The sequence below is a fragment of the Corvus hawaiiensis genome, chromosome 2 (assembly GCF_020740725.1).
Source record: "Corvus hawaiiensis isolate bCorHaw1 chromosome 2, bCorHaw1.pri.cur, whole genome shotgun sequence".
Lineage (NCBI taxonomy): Eukaryota > Metazoa > Chordata > Aves > Passeriformes > Corvidae > Corvus > Corvus hawaiiensis.
In genome coordinates, this window is record NC_063214.1 from 46,565,788 (window position 1) to 46,581,020 (window position 15,233).

General features: G+C 43.4%; 1 protein-coding gene across 1 annotated transcript; it reads right to left on the minus strand.

Annotated features, from left to right (window-relative positions):
• Window positions 1–13,088: 13,088 nt before the first annotated feature.
• On the minus strand, window positions 13,089–14,908 carry SLN (sarcolipin). Its single transcript, XM_048295207.1, has 2 exons — window positions 14,807–14,908; window positions 13,089–13,747 (listed from the first exon to the last, which is right to left on the minus strand). The coding sequence occupies exon 2, from the start codon at window positions 13,636–13,638 to the stop codon at window positions 13,543–13,545; it is 96 nt and encodes a 31-aa protein (XP_048151164.1). The 5' UTR covers window positions 13,639–13,747; window positions 14,807–14,908; the 3' UTR covers window positions 13,089–13,542.
• Window positions 14,909–15,233: the final 325 nt, after the last annotated feature.

Consider the following 15,233-nt stretch of genomic DNA (forward strand, 5'->3'; position numbering starts at 1 on the left):
CTGTACCAGCCACTTCTCTGACATGGCTGAACTTTGTGTTATTCCATACATATATCCACTGAGCATGGAACACAGTGTCTCATCTTGTTTAAAGCTATCACATCATTGTCATCATCCTGCAGCACTTGAAATCTGACCTCTAAGCAACATCTGTGCTGGTTTTGGCTGAAATGAAGTCAATTTTCTTCATAGTAGCTACTGTGAGGCTGTGTTTTGGATCTATGCTGGAAACAGATAATACAGAGATATTTTTGTTACTGCTGAGAAGCGCTTACACCAACCCAGCAGTGAGTTGGCTGGGGGTGCACAAGAATTTGGAAGGGGACAGAGTTGGGGCCTAAAGGATATTCCAGACCATATGGAATCATACTCAGCATATAAAGCTGGGAGAAGAGGGAGGAAATGGGGATGCTTGGAGTGACGGTGTTTGTCTTCCCAAACAACCATTACATGTGATGGATTCCTTTCCTGGAGATGGCTGAACACCTACTTGCCCATGGGAAGTGGTGAATTAATTCCTTATTTTGTTTTGTTTGTGTGTGAGGCTTTTGCTTTACCTATTAAATTGTCTTTATCTCAGCCCAGGAGTTTTCTTACTTTTACCCTTCTAATTCCCTCCTCCATCCCACTGCTGGGGGATGAGGGAGTGGCTGGGTGGTGCTGAGTTGCCATCTGGGACTAAACCACACCACCACCTAAATACAGAAAGTCAGATACCCCTGGCAGAGGGGGCAGCTTTCTCTGTTTAATGCCTGGCACTTTTTCTAGTTTCTAGCTAGTTGACCATCATACCTTTGGGTTTTGTCTCCTTGCCTATTTTTTCACCTGTATTCTTATCTCCTCAAAACCAAAGTCTCACTCCCCCTTCAAAACTTTTCTTCTTGCAAGGCCCCCGCAACCTAAGTCTTTGCCACTGATGTTTGACTATACAATGACTTTGGAATTGTAAGACAAAAAAACAAAAACAAAACCACGAACAACAACTTCAAAGCCATAAGCACCAACATTTTTATGAACAGCCTCACATTATGGTCAGTGAAGGGCCATCATGAGGGTGAAAGGTCTAGAGAGGAACCTGTTTGAGGAGTGGCTGGGATCACTTGGTGTGTTCAGCCTGGAGAAGAGGAGGCTGAGGAGAGACCTCATTGCAGTTACAACTTCCTTGTGAGGGGAAGAGGAGGGGCAGGCACTGATCTCTTGTCTGTGGTGCCCAGTGACAGGACCTGAGGGAATGGCCTGAAGCTGTGTCAGGGGAGGTTTAGGTTGGGTATTAGTAAAAGGTTCTTCACCCAGAGGGTGGTTGGGCACTGGAACAGGCTCCCCAGGGAAGTGGTCACTGCACCAGCCTGACAGAGCTCAAGAAGGACTTGTAAAATGCTCTGAGGCACATGGTGCGATTCTTGGGGTTGTCCTGCGCAGGGCCAGGAGCTGGACTTTGGTGATCTTTGTGGATCCCTTCCAACTCAGGTGATTCTATGACTAATTTCTTTCCAGTTGACCCCTCTGTGTTATAACCAAGGACCATTCTGGGCTAAAAGAACGAGATTTCTCGTTTTGTTCTCAAAAACATCCAGAGATTTTGAACTACCCCCTTCTCCCGGTGCCAGGGTCCCTCCCTCCCAACCCCGGCGCTGCCACCGCCTCCCGCCGGTCAGAGCGGCCCCCGCAGCCGCGGAGGGTGAAGTGTCGCCGCTTCAGCACCCTGGACAGCGCCGGAGAGCGCTGGGCGTGCAGGGCAGAGAACGCTCCCGGGGCTACTGACTGGGCGTACTGGGCCTCCGAGGCAAAAATAGTAACCCGCCCTGCTAGCTCCTGCTTATTCCCGTGTTACAGCCCTTTGCTGCCACTGAGTGCTGGAACAATAGCAGTGGAGATGCTTTGTAACCATCGCCAAGAAAGCCCTGGTAACAAAATTAGGTAAACTATAGTTGAGTTTCTGATGGAATTCAGAGTTTGGCAGTCATGTTGAGGCCATGCCCTTTAGGGCTTTGGAACTGTACCGGGTGATTTTTCGCTCAGTTTGCCTGTCAGAGTTCACAGAGTGGCTGGACAATGCTCTTGGCCATTTGGTTTAGTTTTACATTTTGCTGTGAGGAGCAGGGTGTTGATGTCGATGATCCTTATGGGTCCCCTTCCAACTTGACATAATTTATGCTTCTATTCTATCAAAAGTTGCCTGAATAGGATTTGGCTGTTGTGAATTCCCTCACCTTGGGGAAAGTCTGCCAAGGATCCTGCACCTCAAGATCTGAGACATCCCAAAGAGACAGGAGCAGCCTGAAGGAAATAAAACCAGTGCCGCATTTGTCTTCCCTGAGGCAAGCATTTTCCATGCTGTGAAGCACTGCTCTGAGTCACCTAAACACCTCCTAAATTCCATCAAGGAAAGTGCAGATAGGCCTGTTCATATACCCCTCATTTGTTCCTGTAAGAAAATTGCAGCAGCTTTCTATTAGCGGTTCTCTCCATCCTAAAATGTTCTCCTCTTCATTGTGCCAGGCTGGGAAGGCTGAGGCCTCTTAAACCCTGAAAGAAGCCTTTGATATTTGCTTTCACAGGAGCTCCTCAAGAGGCAATATCCCTCTCCAAGCTAGGACGGTTGTTATAAAGGATTTCTGATGGATTTTTGAACCCATTCCATGGGACCACTGGCAGCATCTCTTGACATTGGTAGCCCCACACCTCTCAACAGTGTAGACAGTAATCAACTATGCCACTTGTTAGTTAGACTAAGAAAACTGCTCTGAAGTCTCTGTTGCTAACATCCAAACCCATTACTTTGTGTGCAATGAAAAGAACTTTTTGCTTTCTTCTTTGCTGCTATGTTGTATGTATTTGAAGGCTGTTAAGAATCTCCTTTTGTCTTATTTGGCCCACCCCCATTCCCAGTGAGGTGCCTGGTGTCTGCTGCTGGGGCTGGTCACATTGGTGCCCTGATGACAGGTGAAACAAGGAGCAATAACTCTCCTGAATACCTCCTGAGATTTAGCAGTCTGTGGGTTAACCTTCCTATGGAGCCAGCAGGTCTATCCTCATATTTGTCAGGACTCGATGTCTTTTTTTTCCTTCTGTCGATTTGTCTAAACATTTTTAAACACATCTGTTCTGTTTTCTTTCAGAACATCTTGTACTTTCGAGTTTTACATCTCATTTTTGCTCTGTGAAATGCCTTTCTTCATTTTATATGTCGCTATTATGTTTGCTATTTATTTGATGGACTGGGAGACTGCAAATAGCCAGTCTTTGTGCCTTTATTTGCTACTACTCATGTCTTTTCTTCAGCTACCTTTTTTTTAAGGTAAAGGGATCTAGTTCTACTTAATTTCTTCCCAAGTCAAAGCTGTTACAATGCTTTTTATGTTCTTATTGCCCTCTGCAATTTTTCCAACACTGACAATGTAGCTGATGTGTTCAGGAAACTCTCTGCAGTAATTCCTAGATTTTTCCTTTATGCCAGTGTCTGCTGAGCTCATTTTTTCATGTGTTGGAATGTTCTTTCTCCCTATGCATCCTCCTTCACACTTATCAACTTTTAATTTTATCTACCATTTTATCACTTACGATTTGGCATTCAGATGACTTTCTGCAATCCCCTCATCTATGACAGTTATACCACCAGAAAATTTTGCAATCCTTCTGCTTTTCCTGTAAATATGTTAAACAGTGCAGTCTCTTGTGGACCTCCTTTTATTACACAATTTCCCTGTTCACTGCCATCCTCTTTCTGTCTTTCACCCAGTTAAAGGAAGAACTCCCCTTTCTGTCCCATGACAGTTTGTGGTTTTTAAAACATATTGATCAGCTCACTTTTACTGATGGTTTCAGAATTGTAACAGATACCAAAAGCAGGATTTCCCTTTGCAGAACCCTTGCTGACTTCTTCCACTTAGAATCATAGAAATATAGAATTGTTTCGATTGGAAAAGGCCTTTAAAATCATCAGCTCCAACCATTAATCTGGCACTGCCAAGTCCACCACTAAACCATGTCCCTGAGTGCCACATCTACACATCTTCTAAATACCTCCAGAGATGTTGATTCCACCACTTCCCTGGACAGCCTGTTCTAATGCTTAGCAACCCAAGGCAATTTTGTGCCTTTGGATTCTGTCTGTTTCTTTTCTGTGGTTTGGCTTTTTTTTCCAATATGGAAAGGGAGCTTCCTGGTCTGTAACTGCCCAGGTGTCCTCTTAAAAAACTGATACTTCATCTGCCACCTTCTGTTCCTCTGGTACCAGTCTGAGTGAGCAATAAGTTACACTCCACAGTAACTTGGCAGGCAATTTCATATCCAAGCTCCTTCAAAATCACTGGGTGAACATCATCTGGTCCCGCTGATATATCACTGTTCATGCTATTGGCTTCTGGCCTGTCAGTTGAGACCATTTCTCATCACCTGTAGATAAAATTTCTAGCATGGAAACTCTCCTAATCCCTTCCACAGTGAGCACTGCTGCAGGTAATTAATATACCTTTCCTATACCAAACATATTTTCTGAGCACTCCTGCTCTGTATCTATCATCTGCAAACCCTGCAGTCTCCTGGCAGGTTGCCTGCTTCTGATGTATTTTATTTTTAGCTTTTAATGCATCTGCCCTGGTGTTAATCAACATTTTTCTTGCCCTCCTTACAACCATTTATTTAACTTTTCTGAGTTCTTTTAAGTTTTGCCAATGTAGACACATTTTCTGTGTTTTGAGTAGTAGTATTTTATTGATAACTCCTCCCTGTGCTTTGCTAATTCTTCTTTTACCCTTCCTAGTCCCATAAGGAAGTTTCACTCATGCACGTTGTGGTGACGGTCACACCATCATTTTACAAAGGTAACATTTGATGCTGATCCTGTGCTCTGTTAATGGCTGCATGGCTTCTCCCTCTGTGATGTCTGACTGCCCAAGGAGAAATAATTTATGTTGCTAAAAAATGTAGCCAGAATTAGAGTCCAGTTTGACATTTTTCCGCTTTGTGGAGGCAGTGTGAAGCTGATGTTTCCTATGGCCACTGTGCTTTCTGCCTTACAGCCTCTATGGTGTCTTATTCTGGTTCACACTTTAGTCCTCATTGCACTTTTCTTATTTTTTAAATGTCAGGCTAGAAGCTTACTATATTTCTTAACAGCTAGTTTATTTTGATAAAGATTTCTTTAATGTATGCTGCACCTTCCTTACTGATACTGTCGTCTTTGTCTTTCTGGTATTTTCATTAACACCACGTCCTATGGTTGTCTCCCAGTTCCCACCTCTCTCAGAGGCCAGTCCTGGTTAACAAACAGATGTTCCAAATCACACAGCTTCATTTTGTGGTTAGTAATATTCCCAGAAAAACAAACAAACAAACAAAAACTCCAAAAAACCAATATGCCTAACTGTGATCTTTTTCTGTTTCTGGCTAAATGGGCCTTTATTTGTTGAAATTGCTGATTGTTTTGTTTCCCATATGAATTTCTCCCTGATCCATATCAGGGGATGCAGTATGGTATGATTTTAAATCTAGAAGCTGAGCACTACACATTTGGAGCTGGCTGTTTATGCAGACAAGCTTTCCCCAAGCCTGAAAGGGAGTTTCCAGTAATTTCAGTGCTCAAGTGAGTGCAGCCTCAGCAGAGAAAAGAGTCAAAACTCACAACCAAGGCTGCAAAGGGAGTGCAACTCTGGGTCAACAGGTGTAAGTTCCCACTTATTTATTTAGCCTCATTATGACATGGAATTTATTGTATCTGATGAGATAGTTTCAGCTTAACAGTTTTCTTGATACACAACACAAGTGAAAATGCAGCTGAAGTATCCAGAGGTATCATTAAGTAGGGAAATATCCTATACTGAAGAAAGAAGAAAACAACCAAGGCTTAGTGTTTTAAATGCTTATCTTCTGACTTTACTTAGATTTAAACCATTAAAAAAAGAAATAGACTAGATTTAAAGTTCTACTGGGGTTGTAAAAATAAATTTGTTGCAAAAGAAGTCTATTAAACTCAGTTAATTGTTATTACTTATTTTGTTCCAAGCCAAATAGGTTTTAGAACCTAGCAATTCGAAAGCATAGTTTGAAACACAGCTATAGATTCAAAGTGTGAGGCTTACTGTTTCCAAATCATAGCTTCCTTAAAGTATTAATTAATATTGCTTGTAGTGAAATTCTTTTATTGAAAATTGTGTTGATGTGAAAGATCTAAAGCTACTTCTGGCATATCTCTTCCTGATGATGCTAAAACAGAACTTTGTGGAGGGCAGATCAGAACCAGAGAGACACAGAGGGGCAGATCCTTGTCTGATATAACCAGGCCCAGCTCCACTGGAGCACTTTGGGGAAATGGTTTGCAGCAAGCAGAAACAGATCCTGTCTGTCATGGTAACAAGGTTTGGCTCAATCCTACTGGAACTGGCAGTCACCAGTGAAACTGTGCTGCAGGTATTAAAAAATTATGTGCCTGCTTTCAGCTATGCCAAGAGATGTCTGTGGACAAGAAGCTAAACAGCAAAAGGGTTGAATACAGCAGGGAAAAGAGGTACATGCAAAATTCATTCTAGATTATTTATTGCTCAGTATGTCCCATAGTTTTGATTAAGGAATTGGGTCACTCCCACTAGATATTTTGGTTTATGCATCTGGGCCAGGCTGTCACAGTGATGTGCAAGCCCACATACACAGCATGTGCATGTAGAAATATGCAGATTTCTATGAGCACAAGGTAGGATCTTCTCCAGGAGCCCTTCTCCCGAGGCACATCTCCATGAGCAACCTAGATACCTGGATCATCATGAATATCCTGGCCCCATCAATTTGATCTTCAAGTCACCTGAGCCACACTTGTTCTGGGCCTTCATACACACGACAGGGACGGCAGGGAGGGGCAGACATGAACAGAGCATGACATTTTTCTGGTAGACTGTGTACATCTCTGGCCAAGAGGCTGAGACAAAACCCACTGCCTGCTTCCCAAGAGGGAAGAGTTGAAACACAAGGAAAATGTGGGAGACAGAGGAGTAGAAACTCCTGCAATTAAAGGAGGCTTTTATTTACAGCCCTGGAAGAGACTAGGTCTGGCTTAATTGACAGAGATGTATAGATCTTAAGCAAAAGGATTACAAGCTTGTGTTCCTATCATTATAAGTAAAATTGTACACTGGGTGTTCTAGTGGAGGACTTTAAAATATAATAGTGTGATTTTATATAGTTTAAGTTAAGAATGTAGATGGTATAAGAGAGACATCTGTGTGTACGTGACATGAGAAGTTATTGGTCAAGACACAGCTGCATTGCAGTGAGAAGTGCCACAGGTGATCGGTCATAAATCCAAAACAAAGTGTCATTTTAAGTGCCTATTGGATTAGAAAGTTATAAATTACGATGTAACTCTAAATCTTGTGACTAGTCACCATTATTGGGAGGTGCTGTAAAAGCTCATGCCTCGACTGATGTGTTTGTTATTTTAAACAATAAATTTGTGTAATCGCCTAGTCCCATCCCTGGAAGTGATTTCCTCTGACGAGTGAACATGCAGGAAATTCGACAGGAAAACAGTCATTTGGGAGAGAGAAACAGCTGTGGCTGCTCTTCTGGGTACAACAAGAGGAATAAATGCAAAGCCAAAAGATTAAGGCACATCCAGGCACGTATAAGAACTTTCTCAGCCTGCCATACAAGCTGTAGTAGAATGGGTCTGCATTTATCTAACCACTGCTGCCAAAACCAAATTATTACTCATCTCCCTCATCCAGCCACTACAGCCAAGAGCTGGAAAGTACAAGTGGAATACAGCACACAGAGTGGGACAAGATGACCATCTCTGTTCATTCCATGTATGAATTTAGGCTTCTTTGCACTCCCTCAGAGATCAGTGTGAGTAGAGATTGGCATTAGCTGATAAGCATAGCAGAGCCTGCCTGAAAATGCTGTCATCTCTCTGCAGAAGCTGACAGCTGAACTGTTAAGCTGCGAGGTCAGAGTTGATTGGCTTGAGCAGAAGCTGTATGTGGCCCTGAGAAATGTGCCAAAGGCTTTTCCAACTCAGGCCCACGAGACACTAATCCATGGGTAAACCCTGCGCGCAGGGGGCAAACCGGCTCAGCTGTGTAGGTGAGGAGTGATTTAGGAGCCCCTGCAATGGCAACCCAGGTGTCAGCACCTGTCAGTCTTCTTGATCCCTTCTAGCTCACTGCACCAGCAAAATATAGATTATGATTGTGCCAAGTTCTTCTTGAATTGCAAGGGCATCTATTGCCTCTGGCACACTTCCAAATGCAGTTGTATAAAGAGAACTGTGCTGGACTTGCTACATAGCGAGGAAGTTATTTATGCTTCACGTTTTTTTGGCATGACCCAGACAAAGAATCTGTGCATACAGAGGAATGCTGCCTTGATAAGGTTGAGAATCCCAGGTTTTGCATTTCCTTCTTCTTTTTTATGTCATCTGCTGAATACATACACAGAACTTACACATTTCACATTATATATTTCCATCTGCTGAACACAGACATTACACAGTGTGCCATTTTTTTCTGCAGAAAACTGAATTTTGAGTGTATCTTTGCAAACTAAAAAAATGTCACTAAGAAAATGTTTGTAATCAATTCACTTAGGAATGCAGCATGTGCAGTTCCTTGATGTCAATCACTTTTTTTTCTCTACTCACCTCTCTCTCATTGCATCACAGTTTCCTACCTTGTGACTTGGAGGTAGCATGTCATGAGAGTGGTTGGTTATGTCACATGGGATAGAGAACCTGCCTGGCCTGGAGCCTGGGCAATAAAGGAGAAGGGGGCACAGGTCACACAGCCTACAGCAGCAGTGACTCATCATTCAAAAGCAAAGTGGACACAGTTGGCTTTCAATCATGACGTTTGCCTTTGACAAATTTTATTTTTCCTTGATAAAAGTGGTTTTCTTGAAAAAAAATACAGAAACTGGTTTCAGCTGAAAACACACTGAATTGATAAAAGCATTCTGGTAAACCCCACTGAACAATTTAGCCAAAGTTTTGAATCTCAGTGCCTAAATTTTTTCTAGGTTAGTATCCAGGCACATAAACTAGTGGTCTGATTTTTCCCAAAAGCATGCTGAACACCCTGTGTCTTGAGTTTCTGTGGAGTGAGGTGCTAAGGGCTTAGCAATTGCAAATTACCAGGTCTAGAGTCAAGCTTCTGAAATCTGAACATCTGGAATTAGGTAGCTATGGCCTGATCCAAAGCCCAGTAAAGTGACCAGAGAGACTGCTGCTGGACTTCTGGATCTGTGTGTGGCTAATTCCTCTGTGCTTAGATGTCAGAGGGAAAATTACCCCGTTTGGGCCAGGTCAGTCATGAGCAACCACTGTTTTGTTCATTGTGGGCAGTTGCTGCTGCACACAGTGCCTTTAACAGAGGAGGTGGGATTGCAGAGGGAATGAGGGTAGTAAAGTGTCACCTGGGCAATCCTCCTCACAAGCAGGAACTGTGCTGCACTGATGTGTTGGGCACACTGTATGAAACTTCTTGCGGGTCGAATGTTGACATACAAATGCATACATGGGGCCAAGCAGCTGGAAAGCAGTTCTGCAGAGGACCTGAGGCTCACTGTGGACACCAGGCTGACCATGAACCAACCATGGCCCTTGTAGCAGAAGCCTAACAGCCTCCTGGGCTACATCAGGCAGAATATTGCCAGTAGATTGAGGGAGGTGATCCTTCTTTTCTGCTCAGAGCTGGAGACACATCTGGAATGCTGTGCCCAGAGCTGAACTTTCCAGAGAGAGACTCTAGCAAAGGGCCATGAAGATGAGGAGGCATCTGACATATGAAAAAAGGCTGAAGGAGCTGGGCTGTTCAGCCTGGACAAGGCTTAGAGGGATCATCTCAGTGTATGTAAACACCTGCTGGGAGGGAATGAACAAGACAGGGCCAGACCCTTCTCAGTGGTGCCCAACAGCAAGACAAGAGGAAATGAGAACAAACCCAAATTCAGGAAACATAAGAAAACCCTTTTTTACTGTGAGGACTGTCAAGCACTCCAACACTTTACCCAGGGAGGCTGAAGGGGCTAGAGCAGCTACTTACACTAAAGTATTGTTTTAATTACAATTTTGCCTAAAATAATTTGGCTGATAGACTAAAGACAAATCACTATTAGCCCAGAAGTCCTTTGATGTTCTCCATCTCCTTTATACTGGAAAGGGATGGAAAATCATGATAGCATATATCTTCACAGAACCATCTCTCATCCAGGGGTTCTTTGGTGAGCAGGAAGGTAATGGAGAGTTTCAGCCTTAAGGGTCACACCAAACACCTACATTAAGGCCCCTCAAACTAGGAAATTTTGTATTTATAGATCTGTATTTGATTGAAGTTCTTTGACATTAATGTGCCTGTACACCTACAAAGTGCTGACTCTTCACAGCATTTGGCACTAAATACTGAATTGCCTTTTTCCTCAGTTTCAGGCAAATGACCTAGGCAAGTAACTTATCTCATTCAAAGTCTGCCTGAAAACTAGAAATGCCTGAAAAGAGAACCACTTAGGCTGGTGTTTTCACTTTCAGGAACTTGTTCCAGGTGATTTACCTTAATTGTATTGTCAAAGTCAGACGCATGTCGACTCCGAAAAAGGTTGGTGACTAAAAGTTGTGGATGATCCATACTCTCTAGAACATTTTCTCAGCATCTTTCAGCACAAATACAGGCTGGGTGGAGAATGGATTCACGGCATCCCTGAGGAGAAGGACTTGGGGGCATTGGATAATGAGATAATGAGAACTCAGCATGACCCAGCCATGTGCCCTTACAGCCTGGAAAGCCAGAGGTGTCCTGGGCTGCATCCAAGGCAGTGTGGGCAGCAGGGCCAGGGAGGGGATTCTGCCCCTCTGCTCTGCTCTGGTGAGACCCCACCTGCAGGGCTGCATCCAGCTCTGGGGTCCCAGCACAGGGAGGACATGGAGCTGTTGGAGTGAGTCCAGAGGAGGGCCACAAAGATGATCAGGGGCCTGGAGCACCTCTCCTCTGAAGACAGGCTGAGAGAGCTGTTTAACCTGGGCAAGAGAAGGCTCTGGGCACACCTTCTAGCAGCCTTCCAATACCTAAAGTGGTCTGCAGGAGAGGTGGAGAGGAACTTCTTACAAGGGCATATAGTGATAGGACAAGAGGGGATAGATCTAGAGTGAAAGAGTGGTCTAGGGGAAGGTGTCCATGCCCTTGGCAGGGGGGTTGAAAGTAGGTGATCTTTAAGGTGCCTTCCAAACCAAACCATTCTGTGATTCTTCCTATCTGAAAACTGCTAGGATCACTTTGAACTGTTTCTGAACCACTGCTAGTTCAGATAGTGAAGCCCACACCTCTGGTTTTTCCATTGCTAGACTGAGATGAGCCCAAAAATGTCAATTTACTCATGGTATTGCTCTCTTCTGGGAGTTACAGCCAGTGAAAGATTCTCATCTTTCATACTGAATTATAAAGTATTCACAGTATTTAAAAACAGATTTTCCATGTCCTTCTCCAGCCATTGCTTGCATATCTCAGCCAAGCTTATGAACACAAACAGACCAGATGCAATACTGATAATAGAGCAGCATCTGGTACAAGGTGGGCTGCAGAGAAAGGCTGCATCCACTGCTGACAGAAGTTCATTTCAATGTCGCAGCACTTTTTTTTCAGAAAATTTGCCATCCCTAGAAGTGCTGGAGGCAAGTTTGCTCATTTGTAGCCAAGAATAAACAAGAGGTGACTTTTTATCATTGCACTGCAGTGGGGATTCCTTGACTGGGAGAATGAAAGGCACATACTGCAAGACTGCAAACCCAGACAGTACAAACGACACAGGGCAAGGGCTCATTTGTTAGCAAACTTTAAGCAGCAAAACCCCTCAATAAGTGGTGCTACAAGAATTGTGGATGCGGAAAGCTTGATGCTGAGAAATTTTCCAGCTTTCTGCCAGCATCCATGTGAAAGTTTGCTTTCACAAGCATGCTTGCTGAAAACAGTGAGAGGTTTTTGTAAATCAATCCTTTATCTTGCAGGTGCAAGATTGTTGTGCAGTATTGTTATGATACTGACTGGAGAAATATTTTGAAATGGGTGTTGTAGGTTTAACCAATCATTCTAAGAGGTGGATGGTCAAAGGACCAATAACCTTATGCCATTCAGGCGAACCAGGTTATATAAATGAGTTTGGAAATTAATAAATAATTCCATTCCCTTCCTGGACTGAACTCCATGTTGCTTTTTCACCATCCCCGGTACAACAGCGACAAAGAATATTTGCTATTTCCTTGAAGCGTGGGCCCAAATGCCACCTGTGAGGGCCAGCTCTGCCTCACCATCAAAGACCTGGGTAGCCCAGCACAGCCCTGCAATGTTGCCTGCTCTTTCCAGGCTCCTGGAAAGAAAAGAGATGTGTAATCAGCAGCATGGCACATACTTAACTGCCTTCCTACAGGAAGCTGTACTTTGTAGAAGACGTTGATTCTCTGAAGCCATTAAAATGACAGATGGGGAATGATGAGGAGGAGCTTGATCACTGATTTCACAAGCCCAGGAACTGTGGGATCTTCAAGCTGGCTCAAGATTTTTTAGCAGGTGACGACAACATCACAGCAACCCAGACACAGTCACACCTCAGCCTCCTGAGGCTGGGCACGGCTGTGCCGTGGCACCTGGTGTGCCACACTGGACCCAGAGGGACTTCTGCTCTGGCCAAGGCTCATGGCAGGGCTGGGGTGCCAGCGGGAACCTATGCCTGCAACTGGCCAGGCTCATCCCTCCAGGCACTGCTCCAAAAATAGCTTGGCCAAAAATAGGACTGTGGGAATCCCTGCCCAAAATCAAGCCTCAGAGAACGCAATTATTGACAATGCCTCAGTGGGACAAAGGCTCTCTTTGAAGTCCGTATCCTCAGGCACCAAGTGTGTAAGTCTCTCTGGACAGAAAAGTGACCCCAACAGGTCGTGTATGTGGTTACATGTCAGTTATGCTGCAGGGTTTCCATTCTACGGCATTTTTTTTTTAAATACAAATTAAAATGTAAGTAGGAGGAACAAGCAAACCACCCCACTTGCATATCACACTGTACCACAGCTGTTATCAGCTCAGGTCAGGAGAGGGATAAGGAACGCTCAAAAAAAATGGTTTTACATGGTCTTTATTTAAACAAAATGTGCAAGTGAAAGCAGAGGTTTCATATTCCTTTCTCTAAGCAAGTTTATTCCTCTTACATTGGAAAATACAGGCTCTTGCATTACACACTGCAGTTTTATACCCTCAAGTACCCCACACTGCTGCCAAATGAGCCAGCATGGTGGGCTGGGGATACAGCACTCACAGAAACTACCAGAGGAGAGAGCCACATCAAACCATTCCTAAGCATCTTACATTTTACAGCTGGATCACTGCAGACTAAAATAATTCCACCATCACAGACCCATAACAAACATCAGCACAGGCACAAGATAGGACAGAGTAAAAAAAGGGGTTCATGACATCCTCAATTGACTGAAAGCTAATTGCTGTGGCATGCTGTGGGTGTTACTGATGTCTGTGGAGGCACACACTGAAATCACCTCCAGAGTTCCTGAGAGTTTCAATCCTGGTAAGACTTCACGAGGAGCCACATGAGGATTACAGTAATCAGGACAATCATGAAGTTGAGGCAAATTTCTCGTGTGGAATGTTCCATTTTTTGGGAATAATGAGGAGAGAGCAGAGGTCAGCAGGCAGAGCAAAGGGAAAACTTCGGTGACTTGCTTGGATGTGTCCTTGAGCTCAACCTTCAAGTCTCAGGCTCTCTTAAAAAAATAAAAGAAAAATATGTAAAGGACAGATGCATGAAGGTGGCAGAGTCAGTAGAACTTTTTACGTTGGTCTAAAGAAATGTTGTTTCAGTGGCCAGGAGTCAGAAAGCACTGGGGTGCTAAGAAGTAAAAGCCATCTTTGGCAGCTCATCACCTTCTTTGATTTCCAGCATTTGACAAGGACGTTCCCAGTGTCACCCCAAAATACAGTGCACAGGTGTGAGCAGTCCGTGGACATCAATCCAGCTTAGAGCAAGCATTTTCAAATAAATAATGCCCAAGCCCCAATTAACATTTTCAACAAGAATACATTGTAAATATACTACTGGTAAGAGTTTTTAAATTCCTATATTTATCTGTGTATTTTTTTTAAGAAACTAAGTGTAAACTACTATTTTATAGAGAAAGACTAATAAATCTGAATTATTTGTTACCACTAAAAGTACAAGGAGAACCTAAGGTTAGACATTTTCATTTCTGAAGAACTTCACATATTTTGTGAGTCATTCCTACAGATGAAATAGTATTTTCTCAAGAAACTCCTTCTTTTCCTAAAATTTCAAGGAAAGAATGAATTGAAAAATGCTGAAAATCTCATATTTCAAAAATCCCATTCAAGTTGTACTCAAAAACTTTTCTGTTGGTTATTGTTTTTTATTTAGTTTATGACAGCAATTTTTGAATTTTACATGCTTTTGGAGTTCATGCAGAGAAAAGAGAATACTTTATCATGAATGTCATGAACTAATCCAATTTGCATACCAGGTAAATAAAATAAGAACCTTTAAACAAATGAAGCATAAACTCTAGACAAAGAATTTCAGCTACGCAACCAGATTAGGCTGTAACGTCTCTGGTGCAAATGAGAAGCCTCAGGACCATACCAGTATGAAGACAGAGAGTTTCAATTGAAACTGCTTTAGTTTGCAGATTAAATATTAAAAACCTAGTGCATGCAGTTAACAAATTCCTACATTTTCAAGTTGTTTTGCCAGCCTCCTATGTCCTTGCACATGAGAAAATCTGACCTAATAAGTAAGCCAGTTCTTTTACCTTGAGGAGGTAAATGGAGCCCAGTGGTTCTGCTTCTGGACTTTGGGTCAGTGCAGATTTTATTTCCCTCCAAGCTTCTGCCTATCTCCCACTTGGTCTGGATGCTCTGTCCCTCTGTGGGAACTAAAGTAGGCTGAGGGTGGAGACCAACAAGTGTGTTGGCAACCCAGGTGCTGACATCACCCCCCCAAATATTTTTAAAGGTCTAAGCTGGGCTGAAGATTTGGTTAAGGCTGTTTATGCAGTGGACCCTGTGGGCTGATTTGCTTCTTTTGCCATGGTGCTGTGCTAACAGCAGAGCTGTGTGCATCCCTTGGGAGTCAATTGGATCTGATAGAGAATTTCATACAATCACAGAATGGTTTGGGTTGGAAGGAACCTTAAAAATTATCTGGTTCTAACTCCCCTGCCATGGGCAGGGACATCT

What these genes read in the sequence shown, in the direction of transcription:
- SLN (XM_048295207.1), bottom strand. Translation starts at nt 13,638, where the DNA reads ATGGAACATTCCACACGAGAAATTTGCCTCAACTTCATGATTGTCCTG.